The sequence below is a fragment of the Bactrocera neohumeralis genome, chromosome 2 (assembly GCF_024586455.1).
Source record: "Bactrocera neohumeralis isolate Rockhampton chromosome 2, APGP_CSIRO_Bneo_wtdbg2-racon-allhic-juicebox.fasta_v2, whole genome shotgun sequence".
In the NCBI taxonomy this organism is placed as follows: domain Eukaryota; kingdom Metazoa; phylum Arthropoda; class Insecta; order Diptera; family Tephritidae; genus Bactrocera; species Bactrocera neohumeralis.
In genome coordinates this window covers 39581179-39607277 of record NC_065919.1, presented here as the reverse complement: position 1 = coordinate 39607277, position 26099 = coordinate 39581179, and the positions used below count along the sequence as shown (strand labels likewise).

General features: G+C 36.1%; 1 protein-coding gene across 3 annotated transcripts in view; it reads right to left on the bottom strand.

Moving 5' to 3' along the window:
- LOC126754574 (uncharacterized) overlaps nt 1-26099 on the bottom strand; it is a 96799-nt gene that overhangs the window by 59764 nt on the left and 10936 nt on the right. For all 3 annotated transcript variants that reach the window (XM_050466671.1, XM_050466681.1, XM_050466672.1), the window contains exon 2: nt 11789-12056. In XM_050466671.1, the coding sequence (XP_050322628.1) occupies nt 11789-11798 (10 nt within the window). In that variant the 5' untranslated portion in view covers nt 11799-12056. The remainder of the gene's footprint in view (nt 1-11788; nt 12057-26099) is intronic.

Genomic DNA, 26099 nt, shown 5'->3' with positions numbered 1-26099 from the left:
GTAATCTCATCCCCTGTCTTATTGCCTTCGATGCCTTTGTAACCTGACACTCAGTAGAAGTAAAGTCGCTTGTTCTGGCCACACTCTACAGTGTCGCCCTGCTTTCCAGGACACTTCTGGCCTGGAAACACGATGCGAGATTATAGCCATGTTGTCTACGTAGATACTCTTGTATTATCTCTGGATTTGCTTCCTGATTAGACAAAAACAAAAAGAACATTTTGGCCGCCAGATCAATAAGCTATGTAAATTTTCGATTATTTCTCTTTCGATCTGTTACGAAAGAAAATACATATAATAAAAGAACTGTTATAATGCAAGCAAACCCTGAGTTTCAATAGGATATTGGATGAAGAATTTTCCAATTAATTTGGATTGAAATCTATTGAATTACTTGCTGTGGGGATTAACAAAGTATACTCTAGGACAAATTTACGAAGACTTGATGACAGACGTGAAAAGATTATAGCCAAAAAGCGCAGAGGGGCTCATAAGCTGATTTCTTACATAAATGAATCGGTGGAAAGGAACTATAGGACATACATATGTATGTGATTTGTTTGTGCGCTCTGTTTTAATACTTAACACACCAATAGAAATAAGGTTCCTATATTCCATACATGGAGGCTATAAGAGGTATAAATCGATGTTTACCAATTTTATATTTGAGTTATCCGTGCAAAGTTTTGTTTTGATGTTTTTATTGATGGTTGGTTTATTTATTGAGAGAAAGAAAGATTATGCTTTCGAAAAAGTGTTTTATTGGAACTAGACTCGTTGTGGTCGGGTCTTATGCTATTTCAAAACAATTTATAAACTGTATCGATTGAAGGAGAATTATATATCAACATGCATATTTCATTCTACGTTTCCATTTACTTTGATCAGGAAATTAAGGCACTTTTCAATATTTCATATTTCAAACTGTTATATGGAAATAAAACACGGTTCATAGTCGATCTTGTTTATTTTCACAGCCTGAGAACTTTTACTTCTGTCGAACAAAATTTTTGATCATGGTCAGACAATGCAATTAAACCTTGGTTCTTCATAGACGTAGTGCGTGCCTCTCGTGCTCGATTGGTTGCACCAAATACCACAATCTTTATACATATGTATGTATGCGTGAATTTATTTTAAGTATTGGAAAATTCAGGGAAATAACCGAACGTAAACAAGGTCACAGCGATTGCTTGTTAACAAGAATCGTGTAAATGTTTTTATCGAAAATCGCATCAAATAATAAGTAGAATAACAAATATGATGGCGAGGTATGTAAGTACATATGTACATATGTACATAAGTGTATATGGACTGGATTTCTTTGGGTTTCACATGAGTACATTCCTCTCATGGCTGCAAAATGGAAATTGTTATTGCAAATACGCACGAATTAATTGTTTATAGTCGTAAAAATAGTGTCGGCTATCAACTTTTGAATGTGCTATTCTTACAACAATAACGGCATCTTTATGAAGTACAACAAAAGTATTGTAAACTTTTCCAATAAACAACACATACAACAAGAGCGCAGAGCGTTTGCTGAGCGCTATAAACTCCTACAAGCGCAGAGGTCCATTAAAAGTTGCTGGAGAATAATAAACTGCCAGATCGGAAGCGCGGCAGAATGAAGTTGTTGCATACTTACAAAGTAGCTGCAAAGAGAACTTCTTTATGCCCGGTTACCGCGCGCTGCTGTACATGAGTTACACTTTTAATAAGGCTACAAAAAAATGGAAATTCTTGAGAAAAAACAACAAAAATAAGAAACGAAAAGAATTCGAAGGCAACTAATCGCTTTTGATGGGCGGCGGCAAGCGGTGCTTGGTGGCTTGTAGCAGCGCGGCATGTTGCGTACGCCAACGCGAAACACTTCCTCATGGATGCGGCATAAACAAATTGGAAGTCATTGCGTGCTCTGCTGCTGTTTTCACTCTTGTTCAAATGTCCGTACATTTCGAGCGATGTGTGGTGTATGTACATATGTATAACTTGGTTGTTTGTTTGAACTTCCACTTTTTTGTTTCATTTTAGCTATACACTTACATACTGGTATATTAAGAAAATTTCCTCCTCTCCACGCACGCTTTTAGAAACTGCGCAAAGCCGTAAGACTAGACGCCAACGCTCCACAAGGTAGCAGAGCAATCCTCGCAGGGGCACGCGTCGTTAAATTTCATTTACGAAATTTGATCAAAAATACATTTTTTAAGAGCAGCGCCACGAAAGCGTTAAATGGAAACTCAAACAAGAAGATGAAGTGAGGGGAGTTTTGTTGATTTTGTAATGCAATTGCATTTTTTGTTGTGGTGAAATGTCAACTGGGGCTATCTCGCCAGCAACTTCGTGAAAATTATTAAACCTACAGATGTATGTATGTATTTACACACTTATGTACATATGTTTGTATTTCCATAGACGGTGGCAGTTTTGTAGTGAAATGCTAGTTTATGCTGACAACAAATGAATATGAGGTGTGTAATTAGAATTTTTACGCTCCTCTTTGGTTGTAATTGAATTATGATGGAATATGCCGAATATAAATGCTACGAGAATATGGTTCTAAAAGAAATCGGATACAAATGTGAAGAGAATATGAAACAAATTTTGATGGGAAGGAAAGGAGAACTTTATATATTGTATTTATGTGCTATTCCAAAGTAGAAATTAAAGACAAATCGGATCCGCTCATTAATTAATGAAGAATTTAAGAAATATAATGTATACTTCGAAGTATTCACCCTGAAGTCTATATGTGAATGGAGGTATGTATATTTATAAATTTATTCTATATAAAGATAAATACATATTTATCTAGCTGTTGTAGGTGTAACAAAGAACGTCATGATCCTTCCACATATATGGATATTTAACTTCCACGACTTTAGTAAAACATAAGATATCTTGATAAAACTTAATGTACATGTCATGTATCTACCACGGGTCCACTGGACAAAGTATTACTTCATGGGAGAGAATTTAAGTTTCCTATATTTTACGGACTGGCCGACACCTAATCTGTTGTAAATGTCTCAATCTTGCCATACTTAGATCTGCCGCTTCGCTGACAGCTTTCCAATTTACAGAGGACTTGGACATAAGTGGAGTCAAATTTTCCACCGTGAGACTACCACCAAGAGTGGTTCTCAGCTTATTATCGGTATTCTAGATGGGTGATCGATCAATCGCCACGCCCACAAAATTCCGTTACTCTATAACTAACATTTAACTAAAGCTAAAATAAATACCCCAGAAGCATTAAAAGTAGACACTCGTTGTCTATTGCGATCAGTGTTGCATGTTACTGTCCGTACGTTCGCCCACTTCTAGTCTGTCCTTTATTCGTTCCCACATAACTAACATGTAACTAAAGCTAAAATACATAAATACCCCAGAAGCATCAAAAGTAGACATGGTACAGAAAGGATGCATAGGAATTAGTGTAAAAATATACAATTGGGGTGATGCCTATACTTTTAGGCGAAATTTCATACTTCAGGAAATACCAGACAAATATTAATGGTAAGACAAAAACTACGTCTACTACTCAAATGGCACAATTATAATTTCATATTTCTTTTTGGATGAAGGATTTTTATTATGATTTATGATTAAAAAATCACGTTTTTATAGAAACTGTGTTTTTATTTGTGAATTAATCAACCGAAAAAAAAATGTTGTAAGGACGAAATTTTTATTATTTTTTGTAAAAATGTCTGCCATCTGAAAAAAAAATGTCATTTTAAATAAAAATGTTTCAGTTCGCCCAAGTTCTAAGTTAAGGTTTTTTTCACTTTAGATGGTCGTGTAAGGAGTTGTCCAATGCAATCGCAGTGGCAGAGTTTGAAATATTTTTTCCCCCAAAAATTTCACAATTTCATTGTTAATACACTATATGTTTATAACATTAAAAAATTCTTATAAAATATTTAATGTTACCTCTTAAGGAAAGCTATAGCCTAAAAACACTTGCTTTAAATATTTGTATATTTCTCTCAAAAAACTTTTTATACATATTCTTCTCATTCGCTGCTGGGTTTGGGTTTAAAGCCTCTTCAGCAAATAGTTCATTGCATGACATTATACTGTATATGTACATAATACATATGTATATATGTATCATAGCACATATGCATGTGTTCAATTGAATATTCTTGTCATTTAGCACAAAGTTGTTGTGGCGCGTCGGTGGCTGTCATCTCTCACATTCCTCAGAGATCGTGCAATTATTTGCGCATTTCCACTCAAGTCTGCACACGGTCGGGAGACTCGCTACAACTAGAGTGATACACCGGTACGTAACGGTACCATTTATAAGCCATTTTGCATTCATCAGTGACTGAGAAGAGCTATTGGAGTTGTACGGAAAACTGTGAATTGCGATTTGTATTTTTTCTTAAAATAAGCACAATGCGATAATTTGCCATCAATGAAATATGTAAGTATAAAATATTGTGGTTTACGGATTATATTTGATAAAATATTAAAAAATCATCAACTTTGCTATTTTTCAATAGTTTTTTCTTCTTTTCTAAAAATTAATTATAATGTTCATTTTACCATTAAAAAATTCCACTTTTCCACACTTCCTTTGACAGTCACTGAGGACTGCCATTAACAAGTTGTGAATGGGACTTTAATTAATTGCGTAACAATTAGCGTGTGGCAGTGTGCGGCTGACGGTGTGAGTGCGTGCCTCTATGCTCATACGTGCGTCCACATAAATACTCGCACGCGCTGCCGGCCAGTTTGAGTTTTTAATAGTCAATGACTATTTAGCTGCAATTAAGGCATTATTGTTGGCGACATAGGAAATTGCATATTGTAAACAAATTTCGCAATTTCCACCTATTGTTGATCCTTTCCGATGGTAATTAAAATCAATGAATGGAGGAAGTGAGCGCACGCATGATAATTATGACCGAACATATGTATGTATGTATGTGATGGGTTCCTGTCTAATTCAATTCCTCTTTAAGTGTAACGGCTTTTTGCCTTTTAAAAACTGTAATAATATTACTTACTTATATTCAACTACTGCTGATCTAAACAGCTTTAGAAAGGTAGCAAAGGATATTCTGCAAAATATTTTAGAAATTTTGCTTAACTTCACTTTCATTTCCACTTTCACTTTTTTCAGGCAAGCTCCCACGCCCTTTAAGGAACTAATGTCAAAATTGAGAAAATATAGAACTAACGAAATGAACCATTTTTGATATTATTTGCATCTCATAAAGCTGAGACTCATAATATTGCGACATGGACCTTTGTAAACGAAAGGAAATATTAAACTTTTATAGTCAACGATATGAAACGAAAAATATTTTTTATGTTTTAACCTTAAATTAATTGATTATTACAATTTTGGTATAAAATGAAAGTTATTTGATAAATTGTAGAAGGTTGTAGACATTTATAACAAACCAATTACATATATCATTCATAGAACATTTTGATCGAATGACTAAGTTCAAAAATGTCTAAAAATGTGATATAGTATTTTCAATATAATATTTTCGACATATCCGGAAAGTTTAATTTTTGATATATTTTGGAATAATAAGAACTCTATCAACAAGCAATTGGCGTGGGAGGCACCAGTCTTGTTTCAATGACCACTTCATTAGATCGGGATAAAGAAAAAATTACATCGAAATCACTTTTCGACCAAATATCTAAATGAAAGGTTAGAGATAAAAGTATACTGTCATTTTTTGAAGTTTCGACCACTCGTGCTTCTAGTTTGATGGTTTCTGAAAAAGTAAGAAAGGGCTAAGTACGGGTGAAACCAAAGTTTATATACTCTTGCAACTTGCAGTAATAAAAGCCAGGGAAATTCTTTAAGGTATAAATCGTCAACCAGAGGATCGGAAAGTAGCAGTTTTATACACACATACATACATAGGTTAAATATTTATATATGCGAACATCCAGATTTTAGTTATATGGGGCTAGGTCAAGTGTTTGCCCAATTTAAACATGGAGTTCACTAACGCCGAAATTCTCGCTATTTTAAAGTTTTCCTTCGTTAAAAGCAAATCCGCTTGAGGGGGATATTATGAAGTTACCGTCCAGATGGAAACAGACTATCGAACGAAACGGCGCATATTTGAACTAAATCCGATCACTGTAACACTTTTTATAAAACATTGAATAAAGAGCAAAAACCCGGAAGAGAGATATTTGACAACCTAATAAATTGGTGAAGATATTCTTCAATTATCGATTTAAATTTCCATCTATAGACTCCAAAATCTAAAAAAAGCAAAATGAGGAATGATTTCATGAATGCGTTGCCATGATGATCCTCTGCATTTTTCGGCAATCGCCCGCTTCAACTTGATGAATTATTGTCCTTAGCGTTTCTCATTAATGATTACACCCATGTTTAGAATCTCATAATGCACCACGTATTCTGATCCCACCAAATACAGAGTATCACCTTGGCTTCCAGAATATTCGACTTTGTTGTTGATTTGGTTGGTTGCCAGGCTTCACGTATGATTTTTGTGTTTAGACATAAATAATGGTCCATGAACGTCTCTTGGTTTCAATCCATATGATATCCAACTTGATTACTTTTGAAAGTATCTCGTATTTTAACTCGTCTCTTCTTCCTAATTATTTATATATATAGTATATATAACTCTGTATCTATCACGATTAGTTTTAGGTGATAAAAACAACCATCAGGTGATCTAAACTATTGTAATCTGTGACAATATATTGCGAGGGTATAAAAATCATATACGGTATTTTAAATAAATTTTTAATATTATCTCAAAATGCAATAATATAACAATTAAAAAAAGTCAGTGGCAAATGTTGTTTGTACTAATCTAAAAATCTCATTAATCTTTCACAAACACTGACTAGGAAATCAGACAATCAACAGAAGTTGAAAAAGTTGAAAAGTTCACAGGCCCGTGACATGTTTTGCCCACCCACCAACCGCAACCGCAACATTATGTGCACAACAACCGAAAACTGTAGAGGTCATGGGACAAGTGCAACAGAATCTGACACCAAATAAAATGAGTACGAAATGCACAAACACACACACTCGCATGCTAAGTGAAAGGTCAGCATAACTACAAACTGCATATGCGTATGTATGTAGACTTCTCCACCGTCCATCAAATGCAAAGGCTCGGCTGAGACTAGGTCAAGGGGCAGTTGAGTGCGCATAATAACAAAAACATTAGCAATTTCCCAGAACGATAAACAATTTATCTTCTCTAATAGAGATGAATCCTGGTGAAATTGAACCTTTCCTACCTAAAATGAAAGTATAATCTAGGGCTAGTGGAAAGGGTGGTGCTGCTTCTGGTAAGTGAATACTAAAGTGTCTTAGATATAAATATATACAGACATTTATGTATGTGTGTATACCGATTAGTGAAGAACAGCCCAGTTAAAGATAGGGTGTGACTTTGGGCGTGGCAAAGCAGTCACATTACATGAAAGGAAAGCAGAGCGCAAAAGATAAATAACTCGATATGAGCTGCTCTCTGGAACTCGCAGGATTTCTTCGAAATCAAAAACTGCAAACGCTGTCTGTGAGCTAATAGCGGTGTGGTTTTCCATCGATCGCGATTGCCGACGTCGCTGGTAAATGAAGCGCAACGCAGGGTTGTCAAAATTCATATACGCTTGAATGAGCTTCCCATCTAGACTTGTGATTGAAAAAATGTGGGAAAACGGCCTTCATTACACACTCATTACGCTTAATAGATCATAAGCGTGTGAAGCACAGCTGGCGCTCTTTAAGCATATAATTTGTTACTCAAGTGATATTCTTAGACTTTTATATTCAGTCGAGTGTACTTATATACATATATACATGTATGTCGATACAAAGTACAGCTCGTAAGTAATGTAATAATTCTATTTAACAAATTCATCATTTGCAGCACTTAATATTTCACGTATCTATACATCTACTTATGTATGTATAGTGTGGCTGCGTAAGACTCAATGACTTTTGTCGCTCTTTATTTTACGTGAGTAATTTATTTTACTGGTGCTCGACTTTCCCATATCACAGCACGGAGTGTCACTCTATGCTGACACTGAGGTCATCTATTAATTTGTTTCGTTTTTTTATTTTCATGTATCACTTACTACTCTGCCTCACCCCAAGCGGCGGACTGCTTGCTAAAGGGATCTGCTAAGATTTATTTATGGATAAAAAATAATGTCAATATTTGAAGCAATGATTACCAAACAGAAGTGTATTTCTGTTCTCATAGTTAGAGATTAAGACAAAGCTTTCATAGAAGCCGAATATTGAAGAGGTAGTAATGTAGCCATCGGTTGCCTTATATTGCTGTAGAGGAGCTATAGGGAAGAAAAACGTTAGAAAAACGTTAGACAATGATGTTTTATTGTCTAAAGGGTGGCACTCACCGGAATCTCCGGTGCATTGCGGACTACACCAGCAAAAAACGCTTATTGTCATTTTCACATACATCCCGTGCAAAGGTCGCTCTAAGGCTAAGGGAACCTGTGCATATGAAATGATCCAAACAGAAACTTACTCAAATTTTCTCATTCTTCAAATGTATAGCTTAGTATGCAGCTCTCAAGAAACGTAAAAACTTCATATAAAAAAACGCTTAAGAAACGGTCAGGAAACTTTCCTGCGATAAACTTACTTGTGCTAGTACGCAGCTCTCAAGAAATCTAGTACTAAATTTTGATACTTTTTTTCAGTAAAATGTGAATATGGCAAACCTGGTTTTGCGAAGAAACATCAAATCAACAATTGTTTCTTGAAGGAAATTCGAAGTAATCGTCAAATTCATCCTAAATTAGTTGAAATCATTATTATGAAGTATATTCCAGAGTGTTGTATAAAACCTACCAATCATCAAATTTTCTCAATGAAAATATTCTTGTTACCATACACATACACACATACATATTACGCACAAAGTTTGTTTTCTTTGTTTATTCTCTCTCGCTCTTCTAATGTAGATCATTCTCAATGCGTAACCAGCTGTCAAAATTACTTGAGGATACCAACCTTATCCATGAAACTTGAGGATGAGGGATATTGGGACGGGAGAAGTCGGTGGGTCAAAGCTTAGCTTTATGCTACTTGACAGTTATAGTGTTTTTCTCGCGGTGGCTGCTATTAAGGTAACAGTAAACGTACTGCTTCGAAGTACAGCTTTGTTCAGGGATTTGAGTATTCTTTCTGACAGCAAGGCGGCAATATCAGCGCTGAGCTCTCTAAATATACTATAAGTTCAATGTTAGTAAAGGAATGTTTTTCCTCACTAAAAAACATGTATCTATTTCATTAACGAAACTGAGTTTGGTTGCATGGTCAAATAGGAGTCGCTGTGAACTTTAAAGACAAAATCAAAATCAAAAGAGAGAACCCTTTCCTCGCTGGAATGGGACCATGTTGGATCGCTCTTGGTATTTTTTATTCTAGCACTGGATCAGTGGACCTCGCAAATGCTTAGCAGGCGTTGGTCGACGAAGAGCTTCTATCTTATCAATTCATTTTATTCAAAATAGTCTTCTTCTGCTTCAATACACCTTTTTGCACGATCCAAAAGCTTGTCGAACGAGTGTTTTAGCGCGTTGGCCGGTATGGCCGCCAGTATGTCGATGCAAACCTTTGGAATGGCCTCTACGTCTGCATAACGCTTTCCTTTCAAGGGCAAATGCATTTTTCCGAAAAGGAAGAAGTCGCACGGTGCCATATCTGGTGAATACGGGGAGTGGTTAATGGTTAAAATGTGATTTTGGTCAAATAATAGGTCACAAGCGTCGATCGATGAGACGGCGCATTTTCGTGCAACAAACGCCAACTTTCATCTTCGCGTTATTCGCGCCGAACACGTCGAATACGGCGAACCAAACGCTTCAAAATGCGGTAAATCGATGTTTTGCAGATGTTCAATTCCATTTCCATGAATTTCAATGATGATTTCGACTGATTTTTGATGATTTTCCGGTAATTACGGATTTTGATTGGTCCACTTGTTGATTTTAAAACAAAATTTAATGTTGGCTCTTTGTTCGAAGCTCATTTGAATTTCATTTGAAAGTCCTGTTTACTTTGGAACGCACCTTGTATAAAGTGCTATAACTAAATACTAAATTAAGATATAAAACTGTAGTTTAGTACACCTGTGAACTTAAACTACTAAAGCTACAAAAACCAAATTTACTCAACACAAATATTATAAGAACTCCTACCGATAGTGTGAAAACAGATGAAATCGGTGATAACCCCGTGCCTTATAACTAAAAATTGCTCAAATCAAACCAAAACTGTTCAACCTCGTAAGCATCGAATATGTGGACTCCAGTACCTACATATATACAGGTAATCCTTTTCTGACTTCCCTGAGCCCCCATATACCTATTTTAAAGATTTTCGAACTTTCTGGTGACTTTATACTGCATATATCGTCCGATATTTATGTTATCTCAAAGAAAATTACAGAATTTGTTTTACTCACAACAGTGTATTTGTGCCTAAAATAAATAAAATTGGGCGAAAGCTTGACCCAGCCCCCATAACACTAATATGAAGTTTTTGGAACATCCGACTGACTTTACTCCATATGATTGGTGAAACCCAGGAAACATTTTGTGGTATGGTAATAGAATGTTGTATTGGCAAGAATAGATAAAATCGTGTCGATACTACCCCAACTCCCATATACTACGTATAATGATGTAATATTTCAGAAAGCCAATAAATGTCTCGAAAATAAGTCTGTGTATATTACGGATGTAGGATATATATATCATTGTTTGGAAAATGTGATTTTGTATGTCTGTTTGTCATTTGATTTGGGACATCGAGTATATGCTCATTGTCCTAAATGAAGGAATATTTATTTCTAAATGAATTTTTATTTCTAATTGTTCCACATCAACCTAATTTAACTTAAATCAGTAGTAAAGACAAATTAATTTCTTTTTTCGATTTTGGAACTGATGTCTTATTATAACTGGTTATCTTGAACGAACACACCGAAACTTTGGAAGAAGTCAATCAGATTCTAATCAGAGAAATGGAGGACTTCTCTGACTGAACAAACTTTTAAGTAAGCACTCTCTTGGAAATACAACATAATATGCCTATATAACAAAAGCAGAATACTTAACATCAATTTTTTTAGTAACCATACTTTCTAACGATAGCAAAAAAGACCCACTTGGTTGAAATATTCTTTCCTTGTTACTACGGGTTTATCGATATTCTCTAGGCTAAACAGACACATATGTAAACTTATATATTTGCCTTAACTAAACCCAAATCCTTTTGGGGAACTTTAATAAAGCAAATATTTTTTTAAAAAGCCACTTTAGTAGAAATGAGGAATAGAGACGGTGCAAATAAGCTTCACTGTGCACGTGACTTTGTTGCTTTATGGCATGGCAACAATTAACGGTTTCCCGTTTTTAGAAGCACTTAAAACTTTATTTCTTAAGCCTAAAAATGGTTTCATTATGAAAATTTTACTATTTGTCAAAGAAATGTTATGGTATTACATTGTCAAATCAAAGGCTAATCGCTGATCGAAACATATGTTCCACACAGCAATAAAAAGGTCGTAAAACTAATTCGTCACTAATTTCTACACAATCACACAGAAACATTGAACCAAAACAATAACTGTGCTTTGGCAATTTGCTAAGTTTATTAGGGCGAAAACATATGCCCCATGTTCACCTTAAAGGCGAGCAACGAATATGGTGGCAGCCACATATACATATGTATATCACATTTGCTTATCGCTGCGTATGAACTTACCCACAGACATTTTGTCAGACTTCCGCAAATAAGGGCAGCACGAACTCTTCGCCGTTTGTCGCGTACAAAATTTTGGCAGAGCACTTGTTGTTCCACCCACTAGTTGCGTTTGTGTGTGTGTTCGCCAGCTCCACTATGCGTTCCGTTCGCCGCCAATATGAATATAGCCAAAAACGAATTTCCGCCGGATGTGCCGTTAAACGGTGTAAAGGTAGTTGCGTGTAGCGCGTTTATAATTACAAATTAATAAAAACAATAAGAAAGAGAGCTGCAAGTACAAGAAAACCAAAGAAAAAAGCAAAACGAAAATTAATTTGAATATTCAATAATTTTATGAAAGTTTATCAAATACTAATACTCGTATACACACGCTAATTCATTATACCAAACTAAAGCACCGAGGAAGCAGTACAAAATCAAAAATAATAAAAGAGAACTCGCAATAGAATATGAAACCCCAAACCGCTTAAGGAAGTGCCATGATGAAAAACTAAAATTATTAAAACTAATCTAAAATGTACAACGACAACTGGGAACCTACAAGCGCATAAATATACACATGAAATATATGTAAGTGCATGAACGAGCACACATACTATGTTACTGGCAGTTCTTGAATTCACTTGACACGTTACACCTGTTGCCGTGGCCGCCAAGTCTTCCTGCCAATAGTCCCAGCGCACAAGTACGCATGTGTCTCGGAGGTTAGTGGCACCGCACAACGCGCATATTAAATGAGCTTTTCCCCTAACCCTACCAATAGAACCGTTTATTAACGGAAGCAGACACTTTTTCATCATAAGCGTTAGACTTGTCCAAGCACTACCAGAGTTGGTGGTTAAAGTAAAATGGAAGCGCTTAATACAACACTGACTACCATAAAGCTGATCGCCAACGGTAGGGAAAACCCACACCAGAAAAGGAGTGAGACACATATTTCTCATTCGGGAATATACTTAAGGAAAATAGCACATTGTATATATATACTTATATGAAGTATCATATGTATGTATGTGAGTCCGTTGGGTTCTAAGTACCGGTCACCAGGTGGGTGTCTGCGTCGTGTTGTGTTGCATTTGACTTATAATGATATGGCAGCAAGTGGATTTTGCGAACTCCATGTCGATCAGGCGTTTCTACTTTACAAACCTGCTTGCAAAACAAGTATTGTTATACTTGTACATAGAGTAGTTCAAATTCTCATAATCAATTAATTTCTGATTTGCGTTCCTCATCTTGGGATCATGTAAATGAGGCGACATTTCGAATTTGAAGCTATTCGTGGTATTTGCGTCATTATGTATTTTACTCTTCAATTATAAACGAAATAAATATCGGTGAAGCCTTTAGAGAAAAGTATTTTTTCGGAAAAATCAATGCTGATTTCTTATGGCATAAATGCTACATGAAAACTTTAGCTAGAACGAATAGCATTTAAATCATGTCATGGAGTACGATTCCAGATGCAATAAATAAATTTCAGCCTGATATAAGATAGTTGCGGACCATGCGTATAAAGGGTGATTTAAGTAGTGCTCCTTGCCATCAATTGGCTTTTTTTTTGACAGATCATGTGTGAGTAGTGTCAAGCTGTGATGATTTTTTTTTATCAGTATTGTTTGGCATTTCATCATGGAAAGACTTACGCCTGAACACCGTTTACAAATCGTTCAACTTTCGCGCTTCGCTCAACTTATGGTCAACATAATTGACCTACTGAGCGAACTATTCGTAAAACTATCACCCATCTTGAGACCCAGCATTCATTATTGGATAATATTGTACCGAATAGACCACGTCCAGCACGCAGTGAAGAAAGTGTGGCAGCCGTAGCTGAAAGTGTACACGAAGACTGTGAAGAGTCGATTCGGTGCCGTTCGCAGCTACTCGGACTGACGTATGTATTTTACGTCGAGATCTTAAATCGAAAGCGTATAAAACAGAGCTTGTGCAAGAACTGAAACCGCCCGATATTCGCAATCATTATCGTTCTATCAGCTCTTGAAAAGTTCCAACACGTTTTCGAGCAAAATTTGTTTCAATGTTGAAGCGTTCTGGCTCCATGGGTATGTAAACAAACAAAATTGCCGCATTTGATCGGTTAACATTTCTTCAAAAATGATGGCGACCGTTATCGCGCCATAATAACCGATTATTTGATGCCTGAAATTGAAGCTCGTGATCCTAGCGACATTTGGTTTTAACAAGACGGCGCCACTTCCTACATATCGCATAAATCAATGGGTTTATGGAGAGAACACTTCGGTGAGCAGATTATTTCACGTTTTGGGCCGGTCGCTTGATTACCAATATAATGTGATATCATGATATTATAATTATTTTGATCATCGTTTGACAAAGACAAATAAGATTTAGAATCGACGTCCGACGAATTACAGTGAATGTTAGTATTGAAGTTAGCCAAATTACCTAAATCATAATTAGTACACCAGTTTATATTTTGTAATGAGAAAATTGCACAGTTCTTCGGGAAAATAGCTTATTTTAAAAATTTGAAATGCAAACACTTAAGGTTAGCCTAGATTCTGCATTAGATACAAATCTTATATGTTTGTAATATTACTGCCGAAGCATGCAACATAAATTGTTTAACTCGACAGGATTTATTAATATGGATTTTGATAATTTGTAAACGTCGATCAATTAAAATCGGACCGAAATTTCTACAAATCACAATGAACTCTAAAAAGTGGCAGAGTTGAAGTTTCACAGTTGTATATATAAACTCTCTACCATTCTTTCACATACAATTCCCCCCGGAATCATGCCTGCTAGTCAGTTGTCACGTATCGCGCTAATGGTCTGTAGAGTCATTTAAACAAAATTAGCCTACCTTATAGGTAAACGATATAAAAAGAGTAAAATTCTGAAATGGTTCATAAATAAGTGATTAATATGCTGGCGACGTGCCCCTTGCGAACAGCAAAATATTTTCTCAGCTCTTACATACAAGTATATGTTGTTGTTTTCGATTAAAATTGCATCTCAGCTCGATAATTATTTATTGCATTATTTTTCATATGAAATCTCCGTAATTATTCGCACTACACTGTGAGGAGGCATGCTGCTATATTGATTTTTCACATATCAATTTTTTATTTGGGTGTAAAAAACCAGAATTAAAAAAATTAATAAATTTAAAAATGATTTACTCGCCACTCATGCGGCATGACAGTGTGGTTGGAACACGTATGAGAAATTTCAAGTTCACATTATCGTCGGTGTAGCCTTGCTGGCTCATTGCCTCTTCATTGCGCTTTGATTTGTGACTCTTTGTTGTGATTGGTACTATTTTGTGAAATGCTAATACTCCCATTACTTGCAATGAGATGTGGCATTTCGTTGAGATTTTGCTCGATTATTACGACATTTTTTCTTACTTTTACTCCTTTAGTAAATCAATTGTTTCTGCTGCTAAAAGAAAAGCCATCGCCTATGCAAGCACTCGCGGTCGGTGCAGCGTAATTTTTGAATTCTCGTTCTATTAGTCATGTAAAACTATGCCACATAAAATTTCCAAACTTCCCGTAAAGATATTGGCTGAGGTTATACATAATTTATTTTACTCTAGTACACCTCTGTACAAAATAAGTGCTATGTATGTTAGATTCTTCTTCCTTGTAGAACTTGAAGAGTGTTGAAATACGGCATAAGTGCTGAAGAAGTGATATGAAATATAGGACATGGTTCAAGGAATATTTATCCAATAAAATACAAGATGCGTTCCAAAGTAAACAGGACTTTTTGAATCTAGCGACCCCTGTTGGCGCCATCTACATATATGTCGACTGGTGCGTTAGAATCTGCTATCTTTATCGATTGTCCAGTGAGCCATGCCATTTCATGGATTGGAAGTGAAGTTATTGCGTTTTAAGTGTCAGTATGTTTGTGTTATCGGTGCGAAAATGAGCTTCGAACAAAGAACCAACATTAAATTTTGTTTTAAAATTGATAACACTTTTACCGAAACGTTTCAAGTTTATGGCGATGATTGCCGTGATCACCGGAAATTTCATTGAAACTATACGTGAATTCATCAAAAATCAACCGAAATCATCATTGGAATTCATGGAAATAGAATTGAACATCTCCAAAACATCGATTTATCGCATTTTGACCGAACATTTGGGTTTACGAAAGGTGTGTGCACGGTTTCTTCCGCACAAATTGACTGGCGACCAAAAATTGCTCAGAATCCAACATTCGATTCGACGCTTGTGACCGATTATTTGACCAAAAATCACATTTTAACCATTAACCACTCCCGTATTCACCTGATATGGCACCGTGCGACTTCTTCCTTTTTTTCCCATGAAAGGAAAACGTTATGCAGACGTAAGGGTCATTCAAAAGGCTTGCACCGGCATACGGACGGTCATACCGGCCAACGAGCTAAAACACTCGTTCGACATGCTTTTTGACCGTACAAAAAGCTGTAGTGAAGCAGAAGGAGACTATTTTGAATAAAATGAATTGATTTTGCCGAAAAAACCATTTTTTCTGTTTTTTTTTTAAGTCTTGTTTGCTTTGGAAAGCACCTTGTACGATATGATTGATATGGGTATACACTCTGTTGCAAATTTATCCGAACGAATTTTGGCTGTTAGGTCTAAGAGGTTAGTATTAAAAAAAAAAAAAGTTTTTGATAGTATGTGAATCTTGTATAGTTGCTATAGGTGGGGTGAAGGGTATTCTAGTTATGATTTAGCCGACGTTAAAGTTTTTTCCTGATTTTATTGTCTTAGGCTTGGTATTAGAATTACAGTTATTACACTGTCAAGTGTTATCTTAAGCAATGGCCGATAGAACGATGTTCTGTGAGTTCAAGGTTCGTTCAAACTTGTTCACAATTTTAATTTATTTGGACAATAAAACCCATATTTTAATAGGACAGTTCAAGATCTATACCATGTCCAGAAAGTATCGGGAATTCTTTATTTAAATCTACTGCTTATATGGAAGACTGCAAAATTTTTATACTCTCGCAACAATGTTGCTAACGAGAGTATTATAGTTTTGTTCACATAACGGTTGTTTGTAAGTCCTAAAACTAAAAGAGTCAGATATAGGGTTATATATACCAAAGTGATCAGGGCGACGAGTGGAGTCGAAATCCGGATGTCTGTCTGTCCGTCCGTGCAAGCTGTAACTTGAGTAAAAATTGAGATATCATGATGAAACTTGGTACACGTATTCCTTGGTTCCATAAGAAGGTTAAGTTCGAAGATGGGCAAAATCGACCCACTGCCACGCCCATAAAATGGCGGAAACCGAAAACCTCTAAAGTGTCATAACTAAGCCATAAATAAAGATAATAAAGTGAAATTTGGCACAAAGGATCGCATTAGGGAGGGGCATATTTGGACGCAACTTTTTTGGAAAAGTGGGCGTGGTCCCGCCCCCTACTAAGTTTTTGTACATATCTCAGAAAATACTATAGCTATGTCAACCAAACTCTACAGAGTCGTTCTCTTCAGGCATTTCCATATACAGTTCAAAAATGGAAGAGATCGGATAATAACCACGCCCACCTCCCATACAAAGGTTATGTTGAAAATCACCAAAAGTGCGTTAACCGACTAACAAAAAACGTCAGAAACACTAAATTTTACGGAAGAAATTGCAGAAGGAAGCTGCACCCAGGCTTTTTTTTAAAAATTGAAAATGGGCGTGGCCTCGCCACTTATGGACCAAAAACCATATCTCAGGAACTACTCTACCGATTTCAATGAAATTCGGTATATAATATTTTCTTAACACCCTGATGACACGTACGAAATATGGGTGAAATCGGTTCACAACCACGCCTTCTTCCAATATAACGCTATTTCGAATTCCATCTGATGCCTTCTCTGTATAATATACTTATGTATACATTAGGAACCAATGATGATAGCGGAATAAAACTTTACACAAATACGGTATTTGAAAAATGTGTAAATGACGTATAATGAAATCTCGATTGTTACTTTATCATGCGAGAGTATAAAATGTTCGGTGACACCCGAACTTAGCCCTTCCTTACTTGTTTTTATTAGGTTAGTACAACGGTCCATAAATATGATGACAAAAATTAGCTCATTTGTTAACCAGTGTGTTTAGAGCAGCTGTTTAATTAACTCAAAACGGCTTCCCCGGAGCGGTGTTTTGAGTAACAAGAATAGCCAGAAGTCACATGGAGCTAAATCAGGTGAATACGGTGCTTGCTCAATGATATTTGTTGAGTGTTTGGCCAAAATTTAACAAAAGAAGTTAAATAGTTTTGTAAAATTTGACAAACACTACTCAGGTCGACTCATGATTAAGGACAGTTGTACCAACTTAGGAAAAAAATGTTCCTGTCTTCCATATAAGGGGGAAATGATAGGGGAAATGAAGAATTCCCGATACTTTCTTGACGGGGTGTATGTAAGTGTCAAATTCTAATGTCTTTATTACTTTTAAGGATTTTTTGTAAACAACCAAAATCGAGAGCCATCACTGTGACATGAATTTCTGCATTATCCACGCGTAAGTTGAAAATAAGTTTGAAGGATCATTGAGTTATTAGTAGTAAAATCAAATATTACCACTAATCACTAACCACAACAGTACCTGAGAAAATATGCAAAGAGCAATGAGACACACAAATTTAGACAGAATTACGGCCCAAAAACCATGAACTCGTTTAATAGCTGGTACTCAATAAAGTACAAAATTTATGGCAAATATCTTATTGGACACCTGGTTTTTTCATTATTTCATCTTTATACTGAGAAACCTGATAATATTCACGCTTTTTTAACGGCTAGGTTTTCAACTAATCTCTAACAAATAACAGCATTTAACCAGAGAGATGACGCGGGGAAATCGGGAAGTGGTTGTAGCACCACAAAGACATCAATCAAATTTAGACATGAACTACTTTATCGATTTAAGGTACATTTGGTTCGTCAAATTTTCCCAACATCATTTAGGTTCAGTCTGAAAATGGGCAAAATGTAAATACTAACAAAATTCTTATTGCCAATGAGTCCATCTGCAATCTATGAAACATGGCAACTCTTTTCAAAAAGTTTTCGATGGCTTTTGATATTTTTCCAGAAACACCGTTTATCACAAAATACAATATCATATCTAAAAGCTAACTTTATATCGTAAATATCGGCCATAATTCAGGAGAAACGATATGTTTGGGTAGCGAAATCGGATGAACTTACCTTAGTTGATTTACTTTGTATACTTGGGTTGGGGAGCAAGAATATTTTGCTGAGCACAATATAGTTGTTAACTTTAAAGTATATATTTCAGATACTAATCAGGATACAAAACTGATGCTAAATGAGTTCATGACCTATACAATAAGTTAATCTGATGCTCAACAAAATTTTACTATATGTAGTCGTTTCACAACTTCGTAATTTACAGGGCAATGAAAAAGTTGTAAGCATAAAATTTTTGTATCTGCAACGTACCATGTCAGAGTTATCAGACTATCAATTATGTGCTTCTGCACATATTTCATATACTAAGAGAAATACATTTTGGTAAGGCTTTTAGAAATTATTTTTTTCTTTTATTTTTATTAAACTTGTGTGCCTGCCTAAGGACTTCGAAATAAAATATTGATGGTGTTCTGCACTACCTCGGCGCTCTACGGGTATAATCTTTACCACGCCGAAATTATAATGTAATTCACGTCTGAAATGACCCTCGTCATTGTCATATTTTCTTCGTTAGCACTCAAATATACCAGACATTCCCTCGAATGCATACGATCTCCTCAAATACACATACGCAGGCATATGTAGTGGTTTAATGTTTTATTTAATTTTTTATTGCAATTAAGTTTCTTTTTTTGTCTATTTACGCTTATTATTCCATTTAAGACGACGGTGACATTCACTTACATCGCCAAAGTGGTTTGCCGTCTCGGACATTTCGCCGCTGCTGCGACTTTGCTCGCTGTGCATCTTGGCGCGCGGATGTGTTGGTGAGTCGCGAATACTTGTGTGTTTGCTCGCTTTCGTATGTATGCGTGTGTGAGTGTGCTGCAATGTGGAGCAACAATTGAGCACATTATTTAATGGTTTTATGCTGATTAGTTTTGTGTTGTTGCATTGCATTTCATCTTTTGATATGAGCACACAATCACACATACACATACAAAACGTTGACTTCTGTAACGGTATGTAAATATGTATGTATATTACTTGTAGGAATGCATACGTTTTACCGGAAATTCCAATTTAGGTAAATACGCCGTTGAAATTGTTTTTGGGATTTATACGTCAAGGGGCAGCTCGTACGGTCCAGTCGTTCTGATATTGTCGCAGACTGGGATTAAGAGCAACCGCAATCGTGCCACAGCGCTTGTTGTTTGCCCCTAAGTACACAGGCTAATATATGTACATATGCCCAAACACATACACACATACTAGCCGATATGCATGTAGCGGAATAAGCGCGTAGCACAACGACGTCGTGACGTCGTCAGCAATCAGCGTTGTTGGAAAGCACCGAGGGGCTTCAGTCGTGCGACGTGATGCCACAGTGACAAGATCAAGTAGGTAGGTACAAACAATTGGAGACAAATTTTTATGGGGGACCGCATGCGAAACTCACCCGGCCGTCGGTTACTCGCTCCACATACGCATGCAAACATACAAACGCACACCAACGTAAGCAAAAAGTGGGTAAAAATCGCAGCCACAAGCGACTCGTCTAAAGTTGACTCCGCTTGCCCGCTCGCGGCACTCGAACGCTCCACCGACGCTTTAACAAAATTTTCGTCAATCTGCTCGTTGATGAAAACAAATCATGAATGCGAAATGAGAAAATGAAAATTATGATTTATGAGTGCGAAAGGGCGAGAAGCGCGCAGACGACTCTGCGTTTCGTGCGAATGCGCGCGGGAATATGTCATATTGCATGTGTGTTTCGAGCGTTACGTACATATGTATGGGTTAAATTTTAATGTCCAAACATTTTAGAGTGGGAAATCAATTTTGATTCTTTTATTGTGGCAACTTTATAGATATACAAATGAATACATATTTTATATACTCGTGGTATTATTTTAGCATTGAAACAATTCAAACATTATTTTTAATTTGAGTTCGCATTTGATAAGTGAGTGTGTAATTTGACAGATTTATCAATTTATATATTTAAATAGTTTGTGCTTCAACTTTTAAGTCTATTGAGGTTTTGGGCATTGCTTTTGGCTTTATTAAGAAGTATTTATAAAATTTTTGTAACATTTAAAATAAATTTATGTAGATCTCTTACTCAGCGTATTTATATACTGTTTATTTCTAGCTTTGAATAATGATTTTGTGAAATACTGCTTTCATTTGTTTTCCATTAAATGCTTGTTTATATTTACAAAATTTTCCGACAGACGATCATAAGCTCGCTGCACTTGTGGGACGGTTTCCCAGACGCAAATGCTTGCTCACCCGACATTCTTAAGGATTACGCATTCTGTTTTACTGAAGGCTTTCATTTTTTGATAATTACTTAAATAAAATATTGTCAAATATTTGTAAGCAAGTAGGTTAATCACTAAGTCGCACCTATCGGCAGAATAAAACATGAGCATCACTTTGATCGGCTCGTTTTTCCCTCTATTACGATCATTGTAGACATGCTTGCATGTCAATCTCATAAATCCATATCTCATCGGCAGTCATAGCGCTCTCCATGAATTTGGGATCGAAACTCGCTCCATCAAGCATGTCTAAAACGACCTGTTTACGATACTCTTTTTGAAAAAAACTCATCTTAATCAGGACGAGTCCAGCAAGAACGCACTTCTTACCCAAAATATGGATCAAAATCATTTGAACGGACTCGCGAGAAATGTCGAGCCTCTTGCCAATTGAAAATCCTCAGGCAAGTGTTAGAGTGCCTGAGGATTTTCAAGCACCATATCCTTAATTTTTTAATATTTTCATCAGTTGAAGAGGTCCGAGGTCGTGCAGAACGAGCCAACGGTCTCTCGACCGTCTTTGAGGGTTTTGTACCATTCTTAAGCTTGTGTTTTTGATAAAAATTAATCACCGAAAGCCTTTTCTAATAACGATTCCGCGCACGAAACTTGGTTAGATATGTAAAATTTGAGACAAATTCTTCATTTGATATATACCGACTTAAGTTGTTGCTGTAAACAATCTGCTTGACAGATCGCGTTCATACTTGCCATAGTAATTAAGGACAGTTCTAACAACTTAGCAATATATATTTTTAGAAATATCATTTATCCGGGAATTCAATTATTATTTCGAGGTACTTTTTTGTCACAATGTATTATATGTACTTTATGAGGCCTCTGTCGTTACCTTATGCGTTATTATTATAATGAATAAGGTAATGCCAAGTTTCGGTGTAGAAGTAAAATCGTTTGCAATATTTGCACTTATTCCTAGGTCACATATGTTTACTTAGTCTCATTGCTATACTTTCCTTTACAATCGAAATATCTATATTGAAAAAAACCGAGTTTTATAAAATCAACCGTAAAGTCGAATACCACTATTTTGGATATATACTAGACAATACGAGGTTTGTTCAAAAGTTATCGCGAATCGTAGGAAAATCATAGTAATCAATTTCGACTGAAATGAAATTCTCATTCGAAAATATGGGAAAATTGGAACAATCGACTGACGATCGTTTTGAGACTTTGTTATGAGATGTGTAAATTTTCGCCTCTTCAGATAAGAATACAAGAGCCTCCCCGTGTCTCTGAAAATAGGACATTATAAAGATAAAAGCGAAATTCAGGCTAAGAAGTGATTATCAAAAGGTTTTGCAAATGGGACCAATATTTTGCTAAACCTTTCAGTACTATGTTCAATATCCTGTTTTACAAGTAATGAATCTTGTGAAGATAAACTTTTTTCCAATTTCGAAATAAACTGTTTTTACTGATGTATCGCTATCTGAAAAAACAGCACAATAAATATTGCATAAAATTAAAGCTAATTAACTGTAAATTAATGAACACAAATCAGTTGAGCGAAAACATGGAACATTTTATTTAACTAAATAAACGGTATAAATCAATTGAATTGCCTTGCACAAATTTGTCACAGAACCAATAAAATTAATTTACCGCAGAAATGAAACACACGCACACAAATAAATCGCAGAAAAAATTCAAGAACACATAAACAACAAAAACAATAAGTTGAACATTGCTCGCAATAAAATTAGCAATAAAAACTTTGTCGATTTTTGCGTCGCCCGTTTCAGTTTGTTTTTGTTTTATATGTATTTCTAATGTGTGGAAAACTTACGTATTTTTCCACTAAAGTGAAAAAGCTTCGAAAGTACAACAACAAAAGAAGGCGATGAAAAATTACGCTAGACAGCAAAAGTCCATAAAACGGAGGCATTGAGTGCGAACGTCAGTGCCGCGTCGTTCATTGAGTTGCTCGCCGCTGCTCACTAATTGGCAGTGAATCGAAGAAATTCAAAAAATGCGGAGACGCCGCGCCGCAAAAGTTAAAAAACACCAGAAATACGAAAAATAAACAAATAAACGAATGAGCGCGAATGAAAGTCGAAGTGTCTTCGGAGCGAACAGCTGATGAGGACCGCGATCAGTCAGAGCGGGGCGAGCGGAGGCAACGCCGTTTGTATACTAATTTATTTATAAATTACATTAACAACGGCTAAGAGCTCTGAGAATGCCAAAGAATTCACTGAAAATTGAACACACACACGCACTTTTGTAGGCAGTAAATACTGCTCGGTATTTACGCAGACCCAGTGACACGCAGAAAAATGTAGCCACGAAAAAATTAGAACAAATTAGTTAACAAGAGTATTTAATATAAATGGTGGGCGTGCGGAGGGTGTGGTGATGTGTTGGCATTATGAAGAAAGCAGACTCAAAACCCATTATGCTATTTATGCAACAAACGCGACAGTAACAAACGGCGAAACGTCGGCGGCCGAGACATCAGCTGTTTTTAAATGCGTATTTCAGCGATGCGATGTCTCGCACAGTGGGCCGATGGGTGCTGAAAGCTAATTCGAACTATTTTCCCTCAGTTACAAACCGATTTACATACCGATACAAACAATCTCAACGAAAACTTGAAAAGCTTGCAGCTATATACTGTCGTAGTCCAATATTGGCTGATCTGACATATAAGAATTTTAATGGAAAGAAGAGGAAAATGATCAGATCAGAATGTTATATTAAAAATTGAGGGAATCGTTGGTGTATATTCAGGCCAGCTAGTCACAATGATCATTTACATATGTATATTTCAGGGTATTACATAGTTCCTGGCAATTTAATAAATCGGAGAAGTGTAATCACTCACATAAAATTGGTAAGCTTTGTATATTGTGGACCATTGAGAGTATTAAAAACAGAAAAAACGTTAACTTCGGTTACAACAAAGCTATAACATCCTTCGCAAACACCAATCATTCAATACAAGTACATGGATTTTTTCGGTCAGAACGCCTGGGACAAATATTCGGACCAAATTTCGGGCAGATATCTGCGACATCGACATGGGCAGTTGCGACAAATTAGCATTTAGTTAGATTTAAGTCAAACATACATTTTGTTCGTTTTATTGTAGAATACGAGGCCAACTTTTGTGAAGATACATTATCAAATGTGAAAGATTTCCATACAAGAACTTGATTCCGATTGTTCAGTTTCTACGGCAGCTATATGTTATAGTTGTCCGATATCTGCAGTTCCGACAAATGAGCAGTTTCTTGAAGAGAAAAGTGACAAACTTAATATACCCTCTTCAGGGTATAATAAAACTTATGTTTTGGATTTCCTTTATTAATTTTATTTTGATGAAGTAACAAACAAAGAAAAGTGTATCTCGTCACCCGAAATGCAAAATAACGTAACAACATTTTCGGAAATTTACAGAGGAAGTAATGAAACACGCAATAAAACGAAACATAAGTGAAACAAAATTTAAATATTGGTTAGAACTGGGTTATATCTGATAGCAGAACCTTAAAATGTTGGACATATGTACTTATATGTATGTATGTAATTTAAAGTAGTGGATCGCAATCAATGAAGCACTCACTTTCGAACTTTTTGGTGATACGTTATTTTGCATTTTAGGTGACGATCTGTACTTTTTGGAAAAAATTCACGAGTATTGTCCCAACGTGCAGACGTGCAGATTACTCATACGACATGTATGACTCGTTGCGCCGAATAGCTTTCGCATGTTTTGCGATTATTTGAAAAGGCCTTAGTTAATTTTTGGCAACAATATTGATGTTTTCGAAACGTTTCAAATAAATTAATGGCGTTTCTGAGATGTAATTGTGGCACACTCGCTTTGCGTGGGCATTCCAAACGCATTACACATTGTTGCCGCACAATGCAATGCGAGTGTTGATGCTACAATTTTCATTTTACCAACTTTGTGACAATATACCGCATTATTATGGCCACATCAAATGCAGCGCAAAGCACTTTGATCGTTTGCAGCCGCGCTTTTCTGTACACTGAACTTTCGCGCACACACACCCCCACCCACACCCGCATATAACGTATATGAGTGTAAGTGTATGCAAATTTCTGTTTGTATTTGTATGTTGTAGTACACGTTGTTCGTCACTGTTCGTGAAATTTTATATTGCCAACTTGTATACAAACGCTTCATTTCACTTTGATGCATTTCCATATCAACTTTTCGTGTGCAATCGTAAAATATGTTAAGTACACATACGAGTAGTAACATTTGATTTTCAGCACTTTCCTTTTCGCTGCACAGCTGTTTCGTAGAACCAGATTTATTTGTGTATACTTTTGCACATGGCTTCCTGTATTGAACCTTTCGGAGGAGAGTTGTTTACTTATGTGAAAGTTTGGCAAAAATAAATAATTTGTATAATTTAGTATATAGCTTTCGGAAATGAGAAAACACGAACTTTATAATGGGTTGTCAAAAAAGTCTTGCGGTATTTTTATTGAATTTTTTTTTTTATTGAAATTGAAATGAATTTTTGATGACTCATGCCCAGCTCTTGACCGATGCTACGGCTGCTACTATGCCGGTCTCTTTCGACCAATTCAGCGATTTTATCGCAATTTTCGACGACAGGCCTTCTGGAGCGTGGCTCATCTTCGACCACCTCTACACCAGAACGAAAACGTTGAAACCATCGTTGTGCGGTGGAAATGGAAACTGTATCGGGTCCATAAACTGCACAAATTTTATTGGCGGCTTGAGATGCATTTTTGCCTTTATCGTAGTAGTACTGTAAAATATGCCGCATTTTCTCTGTTGTGTGTTAGTGCGTG